At 47.5% G+C, this 25167-nt stretch overlaps 1 protein-coding gene across 2 annotated transcripts; it reads right to left on the bottom strand.

The window, feature by feature from the left end:
• Window positions 1-1619: 1619 nt before the first annotated feature.
• krtcap2 (keratinocyte associated protein 2) lies at window positions 1620-17778 on the bottom strand. 2 transcript variants are annotated; one of them, XM_063032703.1, is made up of 5 exons: window positions 17624-17778; window positions 10174-10328; window positions 4177-4240; window positions 3255-3321; window positions 1620-1841 (listed from the first exon to the last, which is right to left on the bottom strand). In XM_063032703.1, the coding sequence occupies exons 1-5, from the start codon at window positions 17625-17627 to the stop codon at window positions 1727-1729; spliced, it is 405 nt and encodes a 134-aa protein (XP_062888773.1). In that variant the 5' UTR covers window positions 17628-17778; the 3' UTR covers window positions 1620-1726. The 2 variants fall into 2 exon arrangements, with proteins under 2 accessions (XP_062888773.1, XP_062888764.1); XM_063032694.1 differs by lacking the exon at window positions 17624-17778 and adding an exon at window positions 15407-15630 and having other exon boundaries at window positions 1621-1841.
• Window positions 17779-25167: the final 7389 nt, after the last annotated feature.

Raw genomic sequence — 25167 nt, forward strand, 5'->3', positions numbered from 1 at the left:
CTTCTTGAAATTCAAGCAACATTCCCTTATCATGATACAGAGGTCATTCAGTTCTCAAGCAATGCAATCCCATTGGTCTTGTTCCTCTATAACTCCTGCACCTTTTTCTCTTCTTTCCTTTGATTCTTTTCAACATTTAGTTTCCTGCACTGTGATTAACTCACCGGCCCCCACCCACCCCACATGTCATTTGGATGAGGGAGGAAACTGGAGTACTTGGGGAGTGACCCACACAGTCACAGGGAGAACGTGCAGACTCCACACACACAAAGGGCCGGAGGCCGGAATCAAACCTGCATCCCTGGGAGTGTGAGGCAGTGGCTCTGCGTCACCCCAAAGTACATCCTGAGTACTCCTCAGTGATGGCACTTCTAGGGGAAGAAGATTCTAGAGATTCATCCCAAGCCTCCCCCCAACCCCTGTGAATAGCTTTCTCCCCATCTCTGCCCTCAATGCCCGACCCTTTATTCTGTGACGGTGCTCCCCGGTCAGCCAGGAGAAACATCCTTCCTAAACCCGAGAACAGCTTCTGCCTCACTGCGATCTGCTGAGGTGTCCCCTCTCTCACATCCGCAGACTTTGAACACTACCCCCTCCCTGTTAGCACAACCTTGGCCAGTCTCTGTACGGTTCAGTTGCTGCATGCTTGTTCATGAACTTGCTGCTGCCTGTGCTGTTTGCTTCATGCCAGCAGGGAATTTCAGTGCATCCTGGTGTAAACTGATCTGAATCCAAACTGGTGCAGTGTTCATCCTGGTGTCGCCGAGCCAGATGACAACTCCCAACCCCTGCAGCGCAGACTCGCTGGTAACGGTGGGACACTGACCGTGCCAGCACTGTTGAGCACTTGCCAGAAGCCAGCCTCGCACCTTCTGCGTCTTGGGGACCTGGACTCTCCGTAATGTCCTGCCGCATCTTCAGTCCATGGACCTGTTCTCTTGCTGGAGAGTCCCACATTCCCTCTCCCCCACCCACGCTCTCCACACCAGCTCTGCTGTTCCACAACCCCCCCCAACCACTTTCTTTCCCACCCCGATTGCCTAGTGCTCCTTATCCACATCGACTGCTGGTGAAACACCTCCACTTTCACATTCTCAGCCACAAGTTCCAATCCCTCTGTGGTCTCACCCCCACCCCCCCGTCCACAAATCCTACACCCCTCCCTGTCTGTGTAACACCCTCCCATCCCTATCAGCTCCTCCCCACACCCCATGGTCCTCCCCAGCTCCTACATCCATCTCTGTCCTGACCTTGTCTCGATCTACACTCCTTCCCATCCAGACCTGCTCCCCATCCCCACAGCTCCACCCTCTCCCTGTCACACACCCTCCAAACCCTTACAGCATTGTTTGTCCCCTACACTCCCTACCTGACCCCACCATCCCTGCACCTCTCGCTGTCTCTCACTGAGCGAAGGAGGGAGAGATGCAAGAACAGGAGATTGAGAGAGAGGAAGGAGGATGAAGTGAGGGTCGAGAGAGGGGGAAGGGGAGGGGACAATGTGACCCCACCCCTTCTATCTCCAGTGAGTGGCAGGGATGGCCTCCAAACCCCACCCCAATTAAGCATCTCACCAACTCTCTGAGACAAATTAAATCGTTCTTTATTTCAGCAAGGACACTAACAGCGGGGACCAACCAGGGTCTTGGAAGGAGCGATGTATTCCCGCACCCCCTTCCCTCCCCCACCCTGTCCCCACTCCCCAGCACCAGGTCAGGACGGAGGCTCAGTTCTTCTTCTTCTTGGGTGTTTTGGTGACGAGTGGGGGTGGGGGGGCCACCTGGTAGAGGGCCGCTGATAGCCGATTCAGGTAGTACAGACCCAACATGGAAAAGATGAAGCTGTGGGAAGGACAGAGAGAGTGAGGTCAACCACAAGGGCCACGAATCCTGACCGTGCTCCACCCCGCTCCCAACCCCAGATCACCGCGGTCTTGCGGTCTTTTTTCTTACACTGCAAGATCCCACGAGTCGGAAGGAGGGTGGGGTGAAACAGGAGCAGGTGCACAGACCACCATTCAGCTGGCTGCAGTAGTGCGGGGCAGCCGTTGGGTCCAACTGCCCCACCACCAATCCCACCTCAAGACAACTCTCTGGAGGTGTACACTAGTGAGACAAATTGGCTGCTCGCAGCAACAACCTCGCTCTACATCAGCACCACCAAGAAACTGAGTGCGTACCTCCGGAAGGAGGAAGTCAGAACACACACCAGTCTTCATGGAGAGGCATCGCAGTGGAAAGGGGTCATCATCTCAGAGTACGAACCCTAGGCCCAACAGATCGATGCTATCACAAGGAAGGCACCAGCGGCTCTACTTCATCAGGAGTTTGAGAAGATTTGGCAGGTGACCAAAGATTCCAGCAAGTTTCTCCAGATGTGCAGTGGTGAGCATCCTAACTGGTTGTATCACTGCCTGGTGTGCAGGCTCCAATGCAGAGGGTCGCAAGAGGCTGCGGAGGGTTGTAGACTGCCAGCTCCATCAGGGGCACAACCCTCCCCTCCATCGAGGACATCCTCAGGAGGCAATGCCTCAAGAAGCTAGCATCCACCATGAAGGGCCCTCACCATCTGGGGCACGGATTTAAGGTGAGCAGGGCAAGTTGAAAGGAGATGCACAGGACAATGCTTGTTCCTTTTTGTGTCTGGGGTGGTGGTGCAGAGTTACGATAGAGGCTCTTAGGCACATTAGTGAACAGGGAATGCAGGGATATGGACATTCTGTCAGCAGAAAAGATTAGTTTATCAATTTGGTTATTTGTAGATACAACATGGAACAGGCTCTTCAGGCCCAACATGCCGCACTGCACAGCAACCTACCTATTTAACCCTAGCCTAACCACAGGACAATTTACAATGACCAGCGCATCTCTGGACTGTGGGAGGAAACCCACGCATTCACAGACGGTGCTGGAATTAAACTCCAAACAGGTTTGGCACGGACATTGTGGCCACAGGACTTGTTCCTGTGCTGTGCAATCCAAAGGAATATCTGACTGACGTTTCAGAGCAGTTGCCACTCCTGGTACAAGAACAGTGATTGAAACAGGGTTGGTTAGGAGGACCCTATTATCACTGGTCGTTTTCCAACAAAGGTACAAGATACTAGTGTTAGAGTACACTGAGGGTCAAATTCTATCCATCTCGTTAATCCATCAAGACAATTGGTGTAATAGCTCAGCAAATGTACCAGGTGGGAGGCTCCAGCTCCTCCCAATGATTCCTGTCACCGAGGATTAGCACACGGATGCACTTACCAGGTGGTGACGCAGACCCTGTGAATCAACGCAGAGGCAAACAGGGACAACAGCAGGCACAGCGTGACTGAAGTGGGGGGGGGGAAGAGAAGGTCAGAGTAAGGTTCGTGGATGGTAGCAGCACTGGCAAACAAGGCTCATAGTAAACCACTGATCTCCAGAAAATGTAAACACTAAACACCCTCTCCAAGACCCCCACTGATATACTCCGAGGCCCCTGTAAATACCAACACACTCCCCAGGACCACTTGTAAATACCGACACTTTCCCCGGGACCCCCTGTAAATACCGATACACTGGCTGGGATCCTCTGTAAAAACCGACACACTCCCCAAGACCCCCTGTAAACACCGACATGCTCCCCAGGACCCCCCTGTAAATACCGACACGCTTTCTGGGACCCCCTGTAAATACCGACACACCCCCAGGACCCCCTGTAAATACTGACACGCTCCCCGGGATCCCCCTGTAAATACTGACACACTCCCTGGGATCCTCTGTAAAAACTGACACACTCCCCAAGACCCCCTGTAAACACCGACATGCTCCCCGGGACCCCCCTGTAAATACTGACACGCTCTCCGGAACCCCCCTGTAAAAACCGACATGCTTCCCAGGACCCCCTGTAATTACCGACACACTCCGTGAGACCACTTGTAAATACCAACACTCTCACAGGGAACCCCGTAGACACCCAGGATGATGTTTAGATACCAATACACTCCCTAGGACCAACCCACCCCCCCTTTCAACATTGACACACTCCTCGTGCTTCCATTTAAATACTTTGTCCATCCCATGGTCACTCCCACAGGTATCTCTCAGCCCACAGGGTACAAGGAGAGAGTCTGACACCAGCTCTCCTGCAGTACCTTGTAGCAATCCCACACCCTCCACTAGCAACCGCGAGACCGGGACTTACTTTCAGGGAATATCTTTGCCTGGAATCCTTTGCCAAACACCACACTCTCCAAGTTGTTGAAGGCCTGTGTCAGTGGAGTTAAGGGTACGCTGTGCCGAATTGTCCCACTCACTCAACAATGCCCCACCCTGGCAACGGTACCGCCCCACCCACTCCGAACACTGCAATACTCAACACCCACTGCCCTTGCCTGGACGTGAATGGGAACACCAGTCAATAGTGGGGTAGGCAAGAGAATGCAGCGCCAGGCCAGGCTCGCCAACCTGTGTGAGTGGAGAGTGGGCTGTGGGTGACCTGCTGACACAGTAGATCCACGAAGTGGGAGAGAGATTCGGCAGGAGTGCAGAGTACAGTTCTGTGGGGATTCTGTCGGAGTCATTGAACAGTACAGGCCCTTCAACCCATGATATTGAAATCAACGGATCTGAGGTTGAGAGGGTGAGCAGCTTCAAGTTGATACTATTTGATCAATCACCCCTCCCTCCAACACAGCCCAAAACTCTCCATTTTTCTTAATCCATGTGTCTATCGAAGAGTTTCTTTAATGTCTCTATTGTATCAGCCTCTTCCACCTCCCCATGGCAAAGTGATCCAGTCGCACACCACTCTGTGTAAAACAACTTACTTCTGACAGCCCCCTAAACTTCCCTCCACTCACCTCAAACTGATGTTCTCTGGTATTGGCCATTGCCACCAGGGAAAAAGGTGCTCACTGTCAACTCTGTGTCTCTCATATTCTTATACACATCTATAAAGTCACCTCTCGACCTTCATCGCTCCAAAGAGAAATGCCCTCACTTGCACAACTCTCATAAGACAAGCTCTCTAATCCAGGCAGCATTCGGGTAAATTTCCTCTGCACCTTCTCTAAAGCTTCTATATCCTGCCTATCATGTGGCAACCAGAAATGAACACAATACTCCAGATGTGATCTAATCAGAGATTTATGGAGCTGCAACATTACCTCCCGGCTCTTGAACTCAATCCCCTGGCTAATGAAGGCAAACACACTAAACGTCTTCTTAACAACCCTATCAACTTGCACAGCAACTTCAAGGGATATACAGTGCCTTGAAAATGTATTCAGCCCCACACCTACTTTACTGTCTCATTTTCTAAATTTAAAATATATTGCAGTAGGATTTTTGAATTCATCTACACACATTTTGTATCATATCAAGTCATAAGAAAACCTGTCAACAACTTACTAAAAATTAAAAACCAAAATTGAGAGGCTGGAAAGGCATTCATTTTGTTTGTGAATCCTATGCTAACTTTCCTCAGGTGCAATACTGTATATCACCTTACCAACTTAGTCATAGTCATACTTTACTGATCCCGAGGGAAATTGGGTTTTGTTACAGTTGCACCAACCAAGAATAGAGTATAAATATAGCAATAGAAAACTATAAATAATTAAATAATAATATGTAAATTACGCCAGTAAATAAGTCCAGGACCAGCCTATTGGCTCAGGGTGTCTGACCCTCCAAGGGAGGAGTTGTAAAGTTTGATGGCCACAGGCAGGAATGACTTCCTATGACGCTCTGTGTTGCATCTCGGTGGAATGAGTCTCTGGCTGAATGTACTCCTGTGCCCAACCAGTACATTATGTAGTGGATGGGAGACATTGTCCAAGATGGCATGCAACTTGGACAGCATCCTCTTTTCAGACACCACCGTCAGAGAGTCCAGTTCCATCCCCACAACATCACTGGCCTTATGAATGAGTTTGTTGATTCTGTTGGTGTCTCCTACCCTCAGCCTGCTGCCCCAGCACACAACAGCAAACATGATCGCACTGGCCACCACAGACTCGTAGAACATCCTCAGCATCGTCCGACAGATGTTAAAGGACCTCAGTCTCCTCAGGAAATAGAGACGGCTCTGACCCTTCTTGTAGACAGCCTCAGTGTTCTTTGACCAGTCCAGTTTATTGTCAATTCGTAGCCCCAGGTATTTGTAATCCTCCACCATGTCCACACTGACTTGCCCAACTTGTTGGTGTAGAAAATTGGAGGATCACTTGTTTTCAATGAATTCATAAGAACAAATACCGCCCCCCTCTCTGTAAGGTCCAACATATAGTAGATTTTCAAAAGAGCGTTCAAAACAAGCCAGGAAGTGATAATGGAGAAGCACAAATCTGGGTAAGGGTACAAGACCATCTCAAAGGCACTGAATATTCCTCGGAGCTTAGTGCATTCCATCGTGAAAAATATGAAACCACAGCCACACTGTCAAGGTCAGGCTGCCCCTCTAAACTTAGTCACCGGAGAAGAATTGCACTTGTAAGAGAAACTACTGTACTAACACGCCAAAAATCATTGGGTGAGCTGCACAAGCCAGTGGCTGCAACTGGACATGAAGTTCATGGCTCCACAATCTCCAAGGCCTTGCACAGAAAGGGCATTTATAGAAGAGAGGCAAGGAAGTAGCTTTGGCTAAAAAAAATATCCTTGCTCACAAAGATTTTGCAAAGCATCACTTAGAAGATACTGAAAAGATGCGGAAGATGAGACTAAAATGGAACTTTTTGGCCTCAACACTAAGTGGTACATTTGGCATAAATCTTGTACTATGCTTCAGCAAGGTAACACCATCCCTACTGTAAAGTATGGTGGAGGAAGCACCACACTGTGGGGATGCTTTTCAGCAGCAGGGACTGGATTAATGGGAAGACGAAGGCTGCTAAATACAGAGAGATCCTGGATAAAAACCTGCTCTCCTCTGCCAGAAAGCTTAAACTGGGGAGGAAGTTTGACTTTCAGCAGAATAACGACCCAAAGCACCCTGCCAGAGCAACCATGGAGTGGCCTCAAATGAAGAAAATTAATGTCCTTGAGTGGCCCGGTCAGAATCCTGACCTTAACCTGATTGAACATCTCTGGCAAGACCTCAAGATTGCTGTCCACTGCCGCTCCCCGACTAACCTGGTACAGCTTGAGCAATTTTGCAAGAAGGAATAGGCAAATCTTGCTCCAATTTGCAAAGCTAGTAAAGAGACTTATCCAAAAAGACTACTGGCTGTAATAGCTGAGAGAGGTGGTTCAACTAAGCATTGAGCAAAAGGGAATGAATACTTTTGAATTGCTGACATCTCAGGTTTTCAGTTTTTTGTTTTTACATGCTTTATAATTTTCCTTGCTTTTCTGGACTCTACTCTGAAAAAGGAAACATCTGATTCACAAATAAAAATTCTCAGTTATCTTGATGAAAATCCCTGGTTGTGATACTCATTATGTGAATAAAGGCTTGGAGGCTGAATACTTTTACAAGTTACCGTATGGATTTGGACACTAAAATCCTTCTGTTACTCCATAATGCTAAGAATTTTGCCATGAATCTTATACTGTGCCTTCAGTTTCAATCCTACAAACTGCATCATTTCACTCTCTTCCAGATTGAACTCCAACCGCCACTTCTCTGCCAAGCTGTGGAACCCATCTATATCCCTTCCCAGGACGCCCTGTAACCTATGACAGCCTTTCGCACTATCCATAGCACCACCGAACTTTGTGTCATTTCCAAATGTCCCATCCCACCCTTCTACTTCCTCATCTAAGCATTTATAATAAGAATCACAGTTAAGAACAAGGAAACACACATTTCAGGTCAACTAGTCCGTGCGAGCCATGATTCCTAGTCCCAATGGGCTAAGCCAGTCCCATTTGCCTGCAATTGGCCCACAAGTGTCTTTTAAATATTGTTCATGTCCCTCCCTCAACCACTTCCTTTAGCAGCTCGTCCCATATACTGGGTGAAGAAGTTGCCCCTCAGGTTCCTACTAAATCTCTCCCCTCTCATCTTAAACCTGTGCCCTCTAGTTCTCACTTCCTCAACCCTAAGATAAAGACTGGGTGCATTCACTCTATCTCTGCCCCTCATGATTTTATCCTCCTCTATAAGTTCACCCCTCAGTATCCAACACACCAAGGGATACAGTCCCAGACTGTCCAACCTCTCCCAATAAACAGGCCCTCCAGTCTTGGAAACATCCTTATAAACCTCTGCACTCTTTCCAGCTTAATGACATCTTACCTATCCAAACTGAATACAATACTCCAGCAGCGGTTTCACCACATCTTGTACAAATGTCCCAACTCAATGCCTTGACCAATTATGGCTAGAATGCCAAACAACAACTTCATCAACTTGTGACATTGTATTCTCAGAGAACCATGTGCCTTTAGGAATGGGGTATGAAAGGCAGATCCACAGAAGAACCAGAAGGGGCGGGGAGGTGGGAGTAGGTGGACTGATGGACTTAGGGGGTACTGGCAAATGACAGCAGGTAAATGTCCAATCCTTGCATCAGTACTGAGAAGGTAGGGAGAAGAGATCCAGGAGCAGCGAGATGGATATAAACAGGTGATAAGTGGATCCAGGTGAGACGAGGGGAAGGTGATGAGCCTTTATTATCAGTTTTTCCTATCATCTACCAATTCCACTCCTCCCTAACTGGTTCCACCCATTACCTACCAGACCCTGCTTCACCTCCTTCCCTCCCAACTCTTTATCCTGGCCATCTTTATAGGGAGGCGTGGTAGCATAGTGATTAGCACAGTGATTAGCACAACACTTTACAGTGTCACTGATCAGGGTTCCATTCCCGCCACTGTCTGTAAGGATTCTGTACATTCTCCCTGTGACCGCATGGGTTTCCCCAAGGTGCTCCAGTTCCCTCCCATATTCCAAAGGCGTACGGGTTAGGATCAATGTTCCCTCTAATTTTTAGTAGTCAGTGTGCGCAAAAATCCTATCTTGTGCAAATTTTTTTCCTGTGACAAAAGTATGTGCGCACTGAATGCACACATGGGACAGTTTATGTAGGTTTACAAAATATTTGACATAAAACTGCACAGAATAACAACAAAATAACATACATATTTAAGTCACTCAGTTATTTTTTCTCTCTCCTGTCTTTGGCATTTACCCATTCTTTGTAAACTCTATCCAGACTAATAGAACTTCCATCCAATTGATAGCTTTTGATTCTCATTAACATATCGAAATGACATTCACCTAAACGGTTTCTCAGCTTGTTTTTGAGTTGATTCATTAGGCTAAACCCTCGCTCACAGTCCACACTAGACGCAAGAAAGGTTCTCCCAATGTCCATCAACTGTGCAAAGTCGCAAAACTGTTCATTTTGAAGTATGCCACCATTTGAGCGAAGTTTGAAATCAGTTTGGATTTAGTTTTTTCTTGCACGGAAAATTTGAAATCATTTAACTGTCTAACTATTACAGTATTTTCAGCTGGAAAATCATGATATTTTAGACATAAGGCATTAACTTTTTCATCGCCAAATGTGAAGCCACAATTTGCAATTGCGGAAAAATCAAAAGCTGACCATTCTTGTACCTCATCTTCAGGAAACCTTACTTCTAAATGAACACAAAGACTATAAAAGTCAACAGTGAACTTGTATCTACTGTGACGTTTTCTTCATGTTGTTGGCTTTTGATTTCTCCGCAATTCCGCACGTGTGTGACAAATAAAGCAATTTTTAATCCCCTTGGCAGGAGGTATAAAAGCCTGAAGTCCCACATCAATAGGTTCAGGAACAGCTACTTGCCTACAATTATTCAGTTCATGAACCAACCGGCAGAGCCCTAATCACTACCCCAGCAACAGAACACAACAGACCACCTCTTGCACTAGCATGGACTCCTCTCTGATTGTGCTTTTTGCACTAATATCTTGTCTTGCACAGACTGTTTGCATGGAACTAATGTGCCCTGTACCCACATGCCTGTGATGCTACTGCAAGTTTTTCAGTGTACCTGTAACCTCACCCTACTTGTGCTCACAACAAAATTACTCCTGATCCTAATCATCAACCGTTCCTCTGCCTTCACAACTGCTGCCTGACTTGTGAGTTGACCCGGCAGTTTGCTCCAGATTACGCTGATTCCTGCTGTTCAATTCCTTTGAGGCATTTCGGCGCCATCACTAATTCCAACGGGAAGTAGGGGTCCGGTTAAAGGATACAGTCAGGGAGAAGATGAAGAGGACCGACCCCAGGAATCCGCCCAATATGGTCAGCCACTCAGAAGAAGCCAGCTGCCGACTATACATCTGCATCCCGGCAAAGAGCAGGAGGGTGAGGAGGGATGACAGCACAAGCGAGGACTTAGTGCTGACCGCTGGAAGCAAAGAAAAAACCGTTAGCAAACCCATGGTAACCCCAGACTGCACATCAAAAAATCTACCCGGACCCAACACATCAATGCAATCAGAAAGAAGGCATGCCAGAAACTCTATTTCATTAGGACTTGAAGATTTTGAATGTCAGCAAAGACTCTAACAAATATCTATGGACGTACAGTGGAGAGCATTCTGACTGGGGGCATCACTGCCTGGTGTGGAGGCTCCAATGCTCAGGATCGCAAGGGGCTGCAGAGGGCTGTAGCCTCAGTCAGGTCCACCACAGGCACAACCCTCCCCTCCATCAACATCATCTTCAAGAGGCAGTGACTCAAGAAAGCAGCATCCATCACTAAAGGCTCTCACCACCTGGTAATTGCTCTCTTCTTGTTACCACCGTCAGGAAAGAGATATGGGAGCCTCAAGATCCACCGCAACAACTCAGGAAGCTTGACCACCAGATTTCTGAACGGCCCATGGACACTCCTCATTACAGTACACCCTATTTTTGTTGTTTATAGAAACTTTATGATCGGGCTACTGCTGCAAAACAAATTTCAAATCATTTAAGACTGTCTTTGACATTGCTTTTAATTCATACAAGTGTTGTGAGTGTTTAATTTCCCACTCCTAGTTGCCCTTATGACTTGCCTTCTTGATCTGGCAAGGTCCTTGAGGTGTCCCCACAGTGCTGCTGGGGAGGCAGTTCCGGGACCTCAACCCAGTAACAATGAAGGAAAGGATAACGTACACTCAGTGGCCACTTTATCAGGTACAGGAATGGAACACGTTGTGGTCTTCTGCTGCTGTGTTCCACCCATGTCAAGGTTCAATGCGGTGTGCAATCAGAGATGCACTTCTACACACCACTGTTGTACCGTGTGGTTATTTGAGTTACTGTCGCCTTCCTGTCAACTGGAACCAGTCTGGCCATTCTCCTCTGACCTCTCTAACAACCCACACAACTGCCACTCACTGGAGTTTTTTTCCATTTTCCCACACCATTCTCTGTACAATCTAGAGACTGTTGTGCATGAAAACTCCAGGAGACCTTCAGTTTCTGAGATATTCAAACCACTCCGCTTGGCACCAGAATCAGGTTTATTGTCACCGGCATGTGATGTGAAACTTGTTAACTTAGCAGCAGTTCAATGCAATACATAATATAGAAGAGGAGAAGAAAAATTAAGTAAAATAATAATAATAAACAAGTAAATCAATTACAGTATACATATACCAAATAGATCTTTTTAAAAATGTGCAAAAAACAGAAATACTGTATATTAAAAAAGTGAGGTTCATAGGCATCCGCTAGTCTCATGAGACCATGGATTTGCGCATTGGAAGGTTTCCAGGGCGCAGGCCTGGGCAAGGTTGTATGGAAGACCGGCAGTTATCCATGCTGCAAGTCTCCCCTCTCCACGACACCGATGTTGTCCAAGGGAAGGGCATTAGGACCCATACAGCTTGGCACCGGTGTCATCACAGAGTAATGTGTGGTTAAGTGCCTTGCTCAAGGACACAACACGCTGCCTCGTCCGAACTCGTGACCTTCAAATCACCAGACGAACACCTTAACCACTTGGCCATATGCCAACACTAAAAAAAAAGTGAGGTAGCGTTCCAGGATTCAATGTCCATTTAGGAATCAGATGGCAGAGGGGAAGAAGTTGTTCCTGAATCGCTGAGTGTGTGCCTTCAGGCTTCTGTATCTCCTACCTGATGGTAACAGTGAGAAAAGGGCATGCCCTGGGTGCTGGAGGTCCTTAATAATGGACGTTGCCTTTCTGAGACACCGCTCCCTGAAGATGTCCAGGGTACTTTGTAGGTTAGTACCCAAGATGGAGCTGACTAGATTTACAATCATCCGATGGTATGGCCACATTAGTGGGATTGTATTACAGACCACCCAATAGTCAACGAGACTTGGAAGAGAAAATCTGCAGAGAGATAGCAGGCAACTGCAGGAAACATAAAGTTGTGGTGGTAGGGGATTTTAATTTTCCATACATTGATTGGGACTCCCATACTGTTAGGGGTCTAGATGGTTTAGAGTTTGTAAAATGTGTTCAGGAAAGTTTTCTAAATCAATATATAGAGGGACCAACTAGAGGGGATGCAATATTGGATCTCCTGTTAGGAAACGAATTAGGGCAAGTGACAGAAGTCTGTGTAGGAGAGCACTTTGGTTCCAGTGATCATAACACCATTAGTTTCAATTTGATCATGGACAAGGATAGATCTGGTCCTAGGGTTGAGGTTCTGAACTGGAAGAAGGCCAAATTTGAAGAAATGAGAAAGGATCTAAAAAGCGTGGATTGGGACAGGTTGTTCTCTGGCAAAGATGTGATTGGTAGGTGGGAAGCCTTCAAAGGGGAAATTTTGAGAGTGCAGAGTTTGTATGTTCCTGTCAGGATTAAAGGCAAATTGAATAGGAATAAGGAACCTTGGTTCTCAAGGGATATTGCAACTCTGATAAAGAAGAAGAGGGAGTTGTATGAAATGTATAGGAAACAGGGGGTAAATCAGGTACTTAAGAAAGAAATCAGGAGGGCTAAAAGAAGACATGAGGTTGCCTTGGCAGTCAAAGTGAAGGATAATCCAAAGAGCTTTTACAAGTATATTAAGAGCAAAAGGATTGTAAGGGATAAAATTGGTCCTCTTGAAGATCAGAGTGGTCAGCTTTGTGCGGAACCAAAGGAAATGGGGGAGATCTTAAATAGGTTTTTTGCATCTGTATTTACTAAGGAAGCTGGCATGAAATCTATGGAATTGAGGGAATCAAGTAGTGAGACCATGGAAACTGTACAGATCGAAAAGGAGGAGGTGCTTGCTGTCTTGAGGAAAATTAAAGTGGATAAATCCCCAGGACCTGACAGAGTGTTCCCTCGGACCTTGAAGGAGACTAGTGTTGAAATTGCGAGGGCCCTAGCAGAAATATTTAAAATGTCGCTGTCTATGGGTGAAGTGCCAGAGGATTGGAGAGTGGCTCATGTTGTTCCGTTGTTTAAAAACGGATCGAAAAGTAATCCGGGAAATTATAGGCCGGTGAGTTTAATGTCAGTAGTAGGTAAGTTATTGGAGGGAGTACTAAGAGACAGAATCTACAAGCATTTGGATAGGCAGGGGCTTATTAGGGAGAGTCAACATGGCTTTGTGCGTGGTAGGTCATGTTTGACCAATCTGTTGGAGTTTTTCGAGGAGGTTACCAGGAAAGTGGATGAAGGGAAGGCAGTGGATGTTGTCTGCATGGACTTCAGAAAGGCCTTTGACAAGGTCCCGCATGGGAGGTTAGTTAGGAAAATTCAGTTGCTAGGTATACATGGAGAGGTGGTAAATTGGATTAGACATTGGCTCGATGGAAGAAGCCAAAGAGTGGTAGTAGAGAATTGCTTCTCTGAGTGGAGGCCTGTGACTAGTGGTGTGCCACAGGGATCAGTGCTGGGTCCATTGTTATTTGTCATCTATATCAATGATCTGGATGATAATGTGGTAAATTGGATCAGCAAGTTTGCTGATGATACAAAGATTGGGGGTGTAGTAGACACTGAGGAAGGTTTTCAGAGCTTGCAGAGGGACTTGGACCAGCTGGAAAAATGGGTTGAAAAATGGCAGATGGAGTTTAATACTGACAAGTGTGAGGTATTGCATGTTGGAAGGACAAACCAACGTAGAACATACAGGGTTAATGGTAAGGCACTGAGGAGTGCAGTGGAACAGAGGGAACTGGGAATACAGATACAAATACAAAATACAGATACAAAATTCCCTAAAAGTGTCGTCACAGGTAGATAGGGTCGTAAAGAGAGCTTTTGGTACATTGGCCTTTATTAATCGAAGTATTGAGTATAAGAGCTGGAATGTTATGATGAGGTTGTATAAGGCATTGGTGAGGCCGAATCTGGAGTATTGTGTTCAGTTTTGGTCACCAAATTACAGGAAGGATCAACCAAATAAGGTTGAAAGAGTGCAGAGAAGGTTTACAAGGATGTTGCCAGGACTTGAGAAACTCAGTTACAGAGAAAGGTTGAATAGGTTAGGACTTCATTCCCTGGAGCGTAGAAGAATGAGGGGAGATTTGATAGAGGTATATAAAATTATGATGGGTATAGATAGAGTGAATGCAAGCAGCCTTTTTCCACTGAGGCAAGGGGAGAAAAAAAACAGGGGACATGGGTTAAGGGTGAGGGGGGAAAAGTTTAAAGGGAACATTAGGGAGGGCTTCTTCACACAGAGAGTGGTGGGAGGATGGAATGAGCTGCCAGACGAGGTGGTAAATGCGGGTTCTTTTTTAACATTTAAGAATAAATTGGACAGGTACGTGGATGGGAGGTGTATGGAGGGATATGGTCCGTGTGCAGGTCAGTGGGACTAGGCAGAAAATGGTTCGGCACAGCCAAGAAGGGCCAAAGGGCCTGTTTCTGTGCTGTAGGTTCTATGGTTCTATGGTCAAAATCACCTAGATCACATTTCTTCCCCATTCTGATGTTTGGTCTTATAAACAGCTGAACCTCTTGACTATGTCTGTATGCTCTTCTGCTGATTAGATATTTGCATTAATGAGCAGGTGTACTGCTGTCCCTAATAAAGTGGCCACTGAGTGCATTTCAGAGTGTGTGACTTGAAGAGCCACTTTCAGGTTGCCATGTTCCCTGAGCTTCTGCTACCCTTCTCCTTCCAGCTGGTGGGCGTGGTGGGTTTGGAAAGTGCCAGCGAGGGAAATCTTTGCGGCACTGCGTCCTATCAGGGGTGGTGTGCCTGAGGTGGGACACGCAAAACTTTCGCCAGCACTCGGCATGCAGTGCGGCTCCTCAGATCTTCAAACTCCACGCTTAACAAAGATGTACGCAATGATTATCTTCACTGCCGAGCGAAGCAGCAAATGATTTTTCTTACAAGCCGAGAGCAGGGAGATGTTTTCACAGGAAACGTCTCACGCAGGCTTGGCACCAGCTAGACAGTTGTGAGAAAACATGACAGAAGATGATACATTTTGAATCCTCACAGACCTGATGTACACATTTGGTATTTGGATAGTAAACAGTTACAGTAACAATACTATTTAGAAATGACTTGCCGAGTTGCTTCAGCATTTTGTCTGCGTTGCTCTGCATTTCCAGCAGCTAGAGAATCTTTGCTGTACTGTTTTTCAGCGCTGACTGTTTATTCCTTTCCATTGACGCTGCCTGACTTGCTGAGTTCCTCCAGCATTTTGTGCGTCGAGACCATTCATCAGGGAGTGCTAAGAATCTATTTTATTGTACTAGGGAACTTTTCAATACTGTTCTAACAGTGGGAATGTGGCTGTCTTGTTGGTGTGTGCTCTCAGGCTTTTGTACCTTCTGCCAGTCCGGGGAGAGAGAAGAGAGATGTCTGACGTAGGATCTCTGGTTATGCTGACCGCTTTACCAAGGCAGTGAGAAATACAGATATGATCGTCCTTGTTACTCCTGATTCCAGAATCTGCCCTCGTGTCTGCCTTGTTCAGTGAGATCATGGCTCCACTGCTCCCTACCTCTTCGTGTTTTCATCACCCTCCACCCACCCCAATTCATGGCTCTGGTCTCCTTCAACCTGCAAGTTCCAAGTCTGGCCCTCACTAACTTGACCTCACTCTGCTTCACTTCTTCCTGCCCATGAAATGCTGGTGGGGGGGGGGGGGACTCAGCAGGTCAGGCAGCATCAACGGAGGGAAATAAACAGTCAACTTTTCAGGCCGAGACCTTCCGTCAGGACAGGAAAGGAAGGGGGCAGAAGCCAGGGATAAGGTGGAAAGAGGGGGGAGGACGGGGGGGAGGAGTACAAGCTAGCAGGTAAGGGATAAGGCGTGAGGGTAGGGCTGTGGATTGAAGTAAGTGGATAGACAGAAGAATTGACGGCTGAAGAAATCTAATAGGACAACGAACCTTGGAAGAAAGGGGAGGAGGAAAACTAGAGGAAGGTGTTTGGCAGGTGAGAAAAAGGATGAGAGGTGAACTAGAAAGGGGAATGGAATAAGAAAGAAGGAGGGGGTGAGAAATTACTGGAAGTTAGAGAAATCAATGTTAATGCTAACAGGTTGAAGGCTACCACCTGAATTGTTGCTCCTCCAACCTGAGTGGCCTCAGTGTGTTGGTAGAGGAGGCCACGTACAAACAAAAAGGGCCAAGGTGCTCACCAGAGCAGTCCCCCCGATCTGCACCGGGTGTAGATGAGGCCACATCAAATAGATGAACCCAGCAGGCCCAAGAGGTGTCACCTCACCTGTAAGGACCGTTTGGGGCCTGAATGGTGGTGGGGAAGGAGACGTAGAGGCAGCTGTAGAAGTTGTCATGCTTGCAGGGATGAGTACCGGGAACCAAGGAGAGGGATGAGCGGGCAAAGCAGTCACCCATCCCCATGGAACGCGGAAGGGTGGGGTCAGGAAGAGAAAGATGTGCTTATTGGTAGGACCCTGTTGGAGATGGTGGAAATTTTGGAGAATGGCATGCTGGGTACAGAGGCTTGTGGAGTGGTAGATACGGACAAGGTCATCCCTTTCCCTTTTATGGCGACAGGAAGGTGAGGTAATGGCAGATGGAGGAGCACAGGTGAGTGCAGCGTCGATGGCAGTGGAAGGTATAGCTTATCTGTGAGAGTCAGTAGGTTTGCAAAAGATGTCAGTGGATAGTCTGCCTCCAGAGACGGAGACAGGGAGATCGAGTGAGGGTTTAGAGACCTATCCCACCCCCTACCCTTTCATTCTGGTTTCTGCTCCCCTCCTTTCCAGCCCTGACGAAGGGTCTCAGCCTGAACCATCAACTGTCCGTCCCCCTCCATTGATGCTGCCTGATCTGTTGAATTCCATCAGTATTTTGTGTGCTCCAGTATCTACAGAATTTATGGAGGAAGTGTCAGAGATGGATCAAGTAAATTTGACTGCAGGATGGAAGTTGGCGTCAAAAGTGATGACACTGGAGAACTCAGCCTGGGCGCAGGAAGCAGCGTTAATGAGGTGGTCATTGTAGGGAGAAGTTAGTCTCACCTATTACCTGCCTCCTTCCCCTCCCCCCACCTTCTTATTCCGGATTTCACCCCTTCCTGATGAAGGGTCTCGGCCTGAAACGGCGACTATTTATTCCCCACCTGACGTGCTGACATTATAAATTATGTTTATCATTTGTCGCCCCTTATTTAACCCCCCACCCCTCACGTCTGGTTCAGCCCTGTTACCGGTTCGCTCAACCCCCTCAGCCCGGGCACTCGGAGCGGCCCAGACCCCGAGCCTCCTACACAATGCCTCCCTCAGTCCCTCAGTCCCTCTCCTCACACTCACCCATTGCCTCGGTCGCGACTCTACCCGGGGAGGGGGGGCGGAGCTTCAGCACGACCCCCACGTGACCTCCCGCGCCACGTCGCGCTTCGTCTTTGGCGGCCACTCGCGGCTTCCCGGAAGGCGCATGCGCGCGGATTGCGGGGGCGACCGGCCTGTTGAGGAGTGCGCAGGCGCAGGAGGCGGCGACCATCTTGATGAGGGCAACTCTTCTCACTCTTCCTTCAGTTAGTCCTGACGAAGGGTCTCGGCCTGAAACGTCGACTGCGCCTCTTCCTATAGATGCTGCTTGGCCTGCTGCATTCACCAGCAACTTTGATGTGTGTTGCTTGAATTTCCAGCATCTGCAGAATTCCTGTTGTTTGATGAGGGCAAAGCCAACGTCGTGTCCCGTCCGATTGTTGTCAGTCCTGAAGGGTCTCGGCCCGAAACGGCGACTGTACTCTTTTCTATAGATGCTGCCTGGCCTGATGAGTTCCTCCAGCATGTTGTGTGTGTTGCTTAGATAATAGGCATGGTGTTCATGTGATGTTGGATGCCTTTGAGGCCCACTGTCTGCATCTCTTCTGAACCTTCCCGATCACTAACAATTTATGCTGGGCCAGCCCTATGGACGCTACAGTCAAGGACGCACAACAGCTCCTCAGAGGGTTTAAAGAAGCTTTTCATGCCCCCGAAGACCCTCACCAATTTTTATAGGTGCACCATAGAAAGCATCCCATCAAGATGCGTCACAACTTGGTGTGGCAAGTGCTCTGCCCATGACCACAAGCAATTTCAGAGAGTTGTAAATGGATATCTGTCCATCACACAAACCAGCCTCCCCTCTATGGACTCGGCCGACACTTCGCGCTGTCTCCGCGGAGCAGCCAGCGTAATTAATGACTCTCCCACCCTGGTCATTCTCTTCTCCCTTTGGGAAGAAGATAAAAAAGTTTGAGAACGCAAGGTTCAAGGGCGGCTCGTATCTTGCTGGAATCAGACTCTCATGCAATAAAGATGAACTCTTAATCTCACATCGTGCTTACCTGCTCTGCACTTCCTGTATCTGCGATCCTATCTTCTGCATTCCGTATTCTGTTTGTCACCTGGATGTATGGTGTGATCTACTTGGATGACAGGCGAACAAATTACTTCCATCAGACCATTAGACATAGGAGCAGAATTAAGTCATTCAGCCCTTTGAGTCTGCTCTGCTGTTCATGGCTGATTCATTTTCCCTCTCAACTCCATTCTCCCCGTAACCTTTTATTGCATTTACTAATCAGGAACCTTTCAATCTCTGCTTTAAATATATCCAATGGCTTGGCCTCCACAGCTGTCTCACTCCATGCCAGCACACACGATAATAATAAAATGCAATCCGGGTCATATTACGATCAAGGAACGTGTTTGTAGACCAGATATTGAACCTTTTACTGACAACGTGTCCTGACGAAGGGTCTCGGCCTGAAACGTCGACTGTACCTCTTCCTAGAGATGCCGCCTGGCCTGTTGTGTTCACCAGCAACTTTGATGTTCCAGCATCTGCAGAATTCCTGTTGTTTGAACTTTTTACTGTTGGACTTCAGCCATATTCCACCGAGATACAACACTGGGCAGCATGGGAGGTCGTTCCTGCCTGTGGCCATCGAACTTGCAGCTCCTCCAGTGGAGGGTCAGACACCCTGAGCCAATAGGCTGGTCCTGGACTTATTTTCCATCTGGTATAGTTGGCATTTTGTTGTTTGATTGTTTGTGATTTTTGTATTGTTATATTTATGCTCTATCCTTGGTTGGTGCGGTTGTAACGAAACCCAGTTTCCCTCGGGATCAATAAAGTATATCTATTGATCTATCTAAACTAGTCTTAGATCACCTCCAGCAGGGAATGGAAAGATCCCATCAGTACTGCCGTCGCAAAATCCGCCAATACCACTGGCAGGGTAACAGAACCAACATCGTCATCCTTTCCTAGCACCAACGTGATAATTCCACTCGGTCAAGTTCAACTTTGGATCATTGAACAGTTCTGTACTCTGTCACAATGGAATACCGAGGAGAAGATGGTGCATCTGTGTTTTGAAAGATCTTCTTAAAACTCCCTTGATAATCTTCAACATGTTCACTGACTCCAGCTCATCCTGAATCTGGAACGTGGTGGATGCAGGTTGCGTTGTGGCCTTCACAGAGAAACAGGTAAATAACTTTTACAGCTTGATTGCAGGCCTTTCCAGCCCAATGAGTCCGCCCCACCCTTATGGTGAGGAAAGATTTCCAAGGCCAGCTGTTGTTCCAGCTGAATGGCCTGCTTCTGTGTTGTAACCCACTTGTTAACGGAAGGCCACAGGCCCATGCAGGTAAGTGAGGTGACTATAGATTAGTACAATGGTTGGCATGGACATGATAGGCCTGAGGGCCCAATTTCTGTGCTGTACCACTCTGTGACGCTCAGAGTAGCAGCAAAAACCTTCCCATGGTCAGCAGCTCTCAGACAGAGTGGAAGGAGCTCACCTCCTCTCAGACTACCTGTTGTTGCCTCCCCTCCCTGTCAAAGGCCCACTTCCCCTTCCCCTTCGTTGCCAGAGTTTGAGCACGTTGGCTTTATCTCTCATCTGAGAACTGGCCTAACAAACAGACAGACATACTTGTTTGATCCTGAGGGAAATGGAGTTTTGTTACAGTTGCACCAACCAAGAATGGAGTATAAATATAGCAATATAAAACCATAAATAATTAGATAATAATATGTAAATTATGCCAGATGGAAATAAGTTCAGAACCAGAATAGTTGCCTCTCTGATGCTAATCAGCCTGAATATTAGATTCTCAAACCACACTGCCCCCTTTTTCCTCTTCCTCCCATTTTTCCTTTCTCTCACTTCATTCCACCTGCCCATCTTCGCCCAAATTTCCCATCACCTTTCTCCATTGTTAGTGGTCTGTAATTCCCAGGGTTATCCCCATTTCCTTTCTAGAACAAAACTGCACTTGTCATCTTTAATCCTGATATTATTCCTGAGGCCAGTGAGGATGCATAGATCATCGTCAATGCCCCAGCAATCAGTTCCCTTCGTAACCTGCTGTATATACTGTAAGGCCCTGGGGACTTATCTATCCTAATTCTTTTCAGAAACTCCAACACTGGTTCTTTCTTAACTTACGCTCACTCCAGCACATTGCCCTATTCTGTGCTGACTACACGTTTGTCAAAGCCCCTCTCCCTGGTGGACACTGAAGCAGACAATTCATTAAAGATCCCTCTTACCTCCTCCACCTCCAGGAATATGTTTCCTCTTTCATTCCTGAGTGGTGCTACCATCAGTCCAGTCATCCTCATGTATGGTATGTGTAGAACGCCTTGGGGTTTTCCTTAATCCTACTCACTTCTTGTGTCCCTTTCTCATCCATTCTTAAGCTCCTTCCTGGTGACCTTGTAACTCTCAAGAGCCCAATCTGATTTTTGCTTCTCACATTTAAGTGTGCATCCTTCCTCCTCTTGACTCTCTTGTTAATCATGGTTCCTTCACACTACCATCCTTTCCCTGCCTCGATGGGACAAACCCCTCCAGACCCCATGCAAGTGCTCCCTCCACATTTCCATTGTGCTTCTTGAGAACATCTGTGGCCAATTTATATTGATACCATTGTAGCCCTTCCCCAATTAAATCCTTTCCCCATATCGTCTGTCTTTATCCTTGTCCATTGCAAATGTAACGCTCAGCTATCTTGGCTCGTATATGTCTGGGGGAAATCCCGCCCAGCACCTGCCCAACGCTTCCCACGGGGTCCGTTGCTGTACCACTGCCGCCCAAGTCAGTCCCAAACATCAATCATCAGCCAGCACACCCAGTACGTTTTACCAAGTACACTTTATAGATATTACTAAGTCTATGAAGTTAATATAAATCCAATACAGAAAAGGAAGTAATGGAAAAAAATGGCGCCAGACTTATCAAAGTCCAAGTTCTTCATGCGCAACTGTTGGAGCTCAATCAATTCCTGATGACCACCCAGATCCTGTCAGCTCACGGCTCGGGACCCCCCCCCCCAAAAAACCCCGTTCCCAGTCATATGAGACAGCATTATCACCCGAGAAAACAATAACATGAACACCAATTGGTGAACAGCACCCTGCTATCTGTATTAACCCAAGCAACTGTCTAGCTACAGACTTTCTTAGCATTTAACATAACAAAGAAGCCATTTTAATTAGCCTACGCAGTAACATAAGAGACGAAACAACCTTACACAAAGCTAAAGGTCAGGGAGTTGTGGTCTGTCTCTGAAGTGCCCACTGAGAGATCAGTCACTTCACCTGGTTCATTACCCAGTAGGGCCTCCCCTTTAGTCGTTCTGTCCCATACTGTGTCAGAAATCCTTCCTGTACACACCTAACAATCCTGCCCCACCTAAACCTTTTGAACTAAGGAGCTACCAATCAACGTTGGAGAAGATGAAGTCACCCATGACGACAACCCTGTTATTTTTGCAGCTTTTCAAAATCTGCCTCCCTGATCTGCTCCTCCGTGTCACTGTTGTATTAGGGGGGAGTCTATCGAATACCCCCAGTAGAGTAATTACTGCCTTCCTGTTTCTGACTTCCACCCACACTGACTCACCACTCACCTTCACAACGGAGCTGGTGAGAAGGGCTCTGGGGAAACTCAGACATGGCAAAGCATTGGGATCGGATGGTGTGGTAGTAGTAGTAGTAGTTATGGGGTGTCAGGGAGGGGTAGCACCTCTGGTGGGGGAACATGTCGCGTCCTTTTCAAGGCGGTTAGTCCACCTTTGGTCCCCACCTGGCACTCAGCTCTCACCTGTGGCTCCCCGTAGCTGTTTGCATGCGACAGTGGCCACACCCCGGGCAATGGCTTCGACAAGCCGGCTAAACCAGGTGAGGGTAGCCGATGGGTCTCAAACCCTCGGTGAGATAGGGAGTTGTCTATCCCAGCATGTGAAGACAGACTCCGGTGGATTGAGCGGACGAGACCAATGGAAGGTCCAACGGTCAAGAAGGCGGTCTCTGCAAGCGTCGTGGAACGTGTAGAGCAGGACAAGACACAGAAGACGTCCTGGTCATCCACTGCGCCTAGTCCCATCTCCAGCCGTCTAGACTCTGTCTTGCCACGGTATCCAGATGGGAATCGGGAAGAGAGAGTGAGGCTGACGCTGCGCAACTCTCCCTCACTTAAATCCAAATCACGCGCTAGTCTCGACACCATCATAATGTGTTGAGGTCCTCATCGACGTCAACGATGGACGAACAAGCAGTTATACTTTATTGATCCTGGGGGAAATTGGTTTTCGTTACAGTTGCACCATAAATAATAAATAGTAATAGAACCATAAATAGTTAAATAGTAATATGTAAATTATGCCAGTAAATTATGAAATAAGTCCAGGACCAGCCTATTGGCTCAGGGTGTCTGACCCTCCAAGGGAGGAGTTGTAAAGTTTGATGGCCACAGGCAGGAATGACTTCCTATGACGCTCTGTGTTGCATCTCGGTGGAATGAGTCTCTGGCTGAATGTACTCCTGTGCCCAACCAGTACATTATGTAGTGGATGGGAGACATTGTCCAAGATGGCATGCAACTTGGACAGCATCCTCTTTTCAGACACCACCGTCAGAGAGTCCAGTTCCATCCCCACAACATCACTGGCCTTACGAATGAGTTTGTTGATTCTGTTGGTGTCTGCTGCCCCAGCACACAACAGCAAACATGATCGCACTGGCCACCACAGGTCCTGGAGGAGTGTGCTGACCAGCTGTGTGGAGTTTTCCAGTGTATTTGCAGTTTAAGTCTCAGCCCAGAAAGGGTCCCGACTGTGTGGAAAACATCATGTCTGCTCCCAGTACCCAAGAGGGGCCACCGAAAGTCTTGGATGACTACCGTCTAGTAGCCCTGACCTCACACATCATGAAGACCCTGGAGAGGCTGGTCCTGGTTCATCTCCAACCCCTGCAGTTTGCCTACCAGGAGCACATTGGAGTTGACGATGCTGTCATCTACCTGCTGAACAGAGCCTACTCTCATTTGGATAAGCAGAGCACCACTGTGAGGATCATGTTTTTTGATTTCTTAAGTGCCTTCAATACCGTACAGCCCTCATTGCTGGGGTAAAGCTCCATTCAGTGTAGTTTGGCACTCCCATTGTATCCTGGATAATGGACTACTTGACTGGCAGACCACAGTTTGTGCAACTTCAGCACTGTGTATCAGACATGGCTATAAGCAACACTGGGGCCTGAAAGGGGACTGCATTGGCTCCCTTCCTGTTTACCCTGTATACATCAGACTTTAAATACAACACTGAGTCATGTCTTCCGCAGAAATTCTCTGATGGCTCAACAATAGTTGGGTGTATAAAGGGAGAATGGGAGGATAAATACAGGTCCCTGGTGGAGGACTTCATCCAAGAAAGTAAGACTTAGTCACTGAACGTAAGCATGCAGTCACTGAACGTAAGCATGCAAGTACAGCAGGCAGTGAAGAAAGCTAATGGCTTGTTGGCCTTCATAACAAGGGGAGTTCAGTATAGGAGCAAAGAAGTCCTTCTTCAGTTGTACAAGACCCTGGTGAGACCACATCTGGAGTATTGTGTGCGATTTTGATCTCCAAATTTGAGGAAGGACATTCTTGCTATTGAGGGAGTGCAGCGTAGGTTCACGAGGTTAATTCCTGGGATGGCGGGACTGTCATATGTTGAAAGATTGGAGCGACTGGGGTTGTATACACTGGAATTTAGAAGGATGAGAAGGGATCTGATTGAAACATATAAGATAATTAAGGGATTGGACACGCTAGAGGCAGGAAACATGTTCCAGATGTTGGGGGAGTCCAGAACCAGAGGCCACAATTTGAGAATAAGAGGTAGACCATTTAGAACGGAGTTGAGGAAAAACTTTTTCACCCAGAGAGTTGTGGTTCTGTGGAATGCTCTGCCTCAGAGGGTAGTGGAGGCCAGTTCTCTGGATGCTTTCAAGAAAGAGTTAGATAGAGCTCTTAAAGATAGCGGAGTCAAGGGATATGGGGAGAAGGCAGGAACAGGGTACTGATTGTGGATGATCAGCCATGATATCAGCGAATGGTGGTGCTGGCTCGAAGGGCCGAATGGCCTACTCCTGCACCTATTGTCTATTGTCTATAAATGGTGCAAGCTGAATCATCTGCAGCTCAACATGGGTAAGACAAAGGAGATGGTGATGGACTTTAGGAAGAGTAAGCCTGCATTGCTTTCTGTTACTATTGATGGTGAGGGCCTACAAGTACCTGGGGGTACACCTGGATGACAGACTTGAGTGGAGCACCAACACAGAGGCTGTGTACAAGAAGGGCCAGAGTCGCCTGTACTTCCTGAGGTCCTTTGGAGTATGCAGGCCTCTCCTTCGCATGTTCTACCAGTCTGTTTTCACCAGTACAGTCTATGTGGTGGCATGCTGGGGCAATGGCATCAACACGGGTGATGCCAACAGGCTCAATAAACTGATTAGAAAGGCTGGCTCTGTCATAGGATTCAAACTGGACACACTGGAGACTCTGGTAGAACAAAGGACCCTA

Source organism: Mobula hypostoma, chromosome 2 (genome assembly GCF_963921235.1).
Source record: "Mobula hypostoma chromosome 2, sMobHyp1.1, whole genome shotgun sequence".
Taxonomy (NCBI): Eukaryota; Metazoa; Chordata; class Chondrichthyes; order Myliobatiformes; family Myliobatidae; genus Mobula; species Mobula hypostoma.

Coding starts and splice junctions, on each gene's coding strand:
- krtcap2 (XM_063032694.1), bottom strand. CDS start 15,443: ATGCAGAGCAACGCAGACAAAATGCTGAAGCAACTCG. Junction 4,241..10,173: donor TCTTCATCTTCTCCCTGACT/GTATCCTTTAAC, acceptor CCACTGACACAG/GCCTTCAACAACTTGGAGAG. Junction 3,322..4,176: donor GGCAAAGATATTCCCTGAAA/GTAAGTCCCGGT, acceptor CCCCCACTTCAG/TCACGCTGTGCCTGCTGTTG.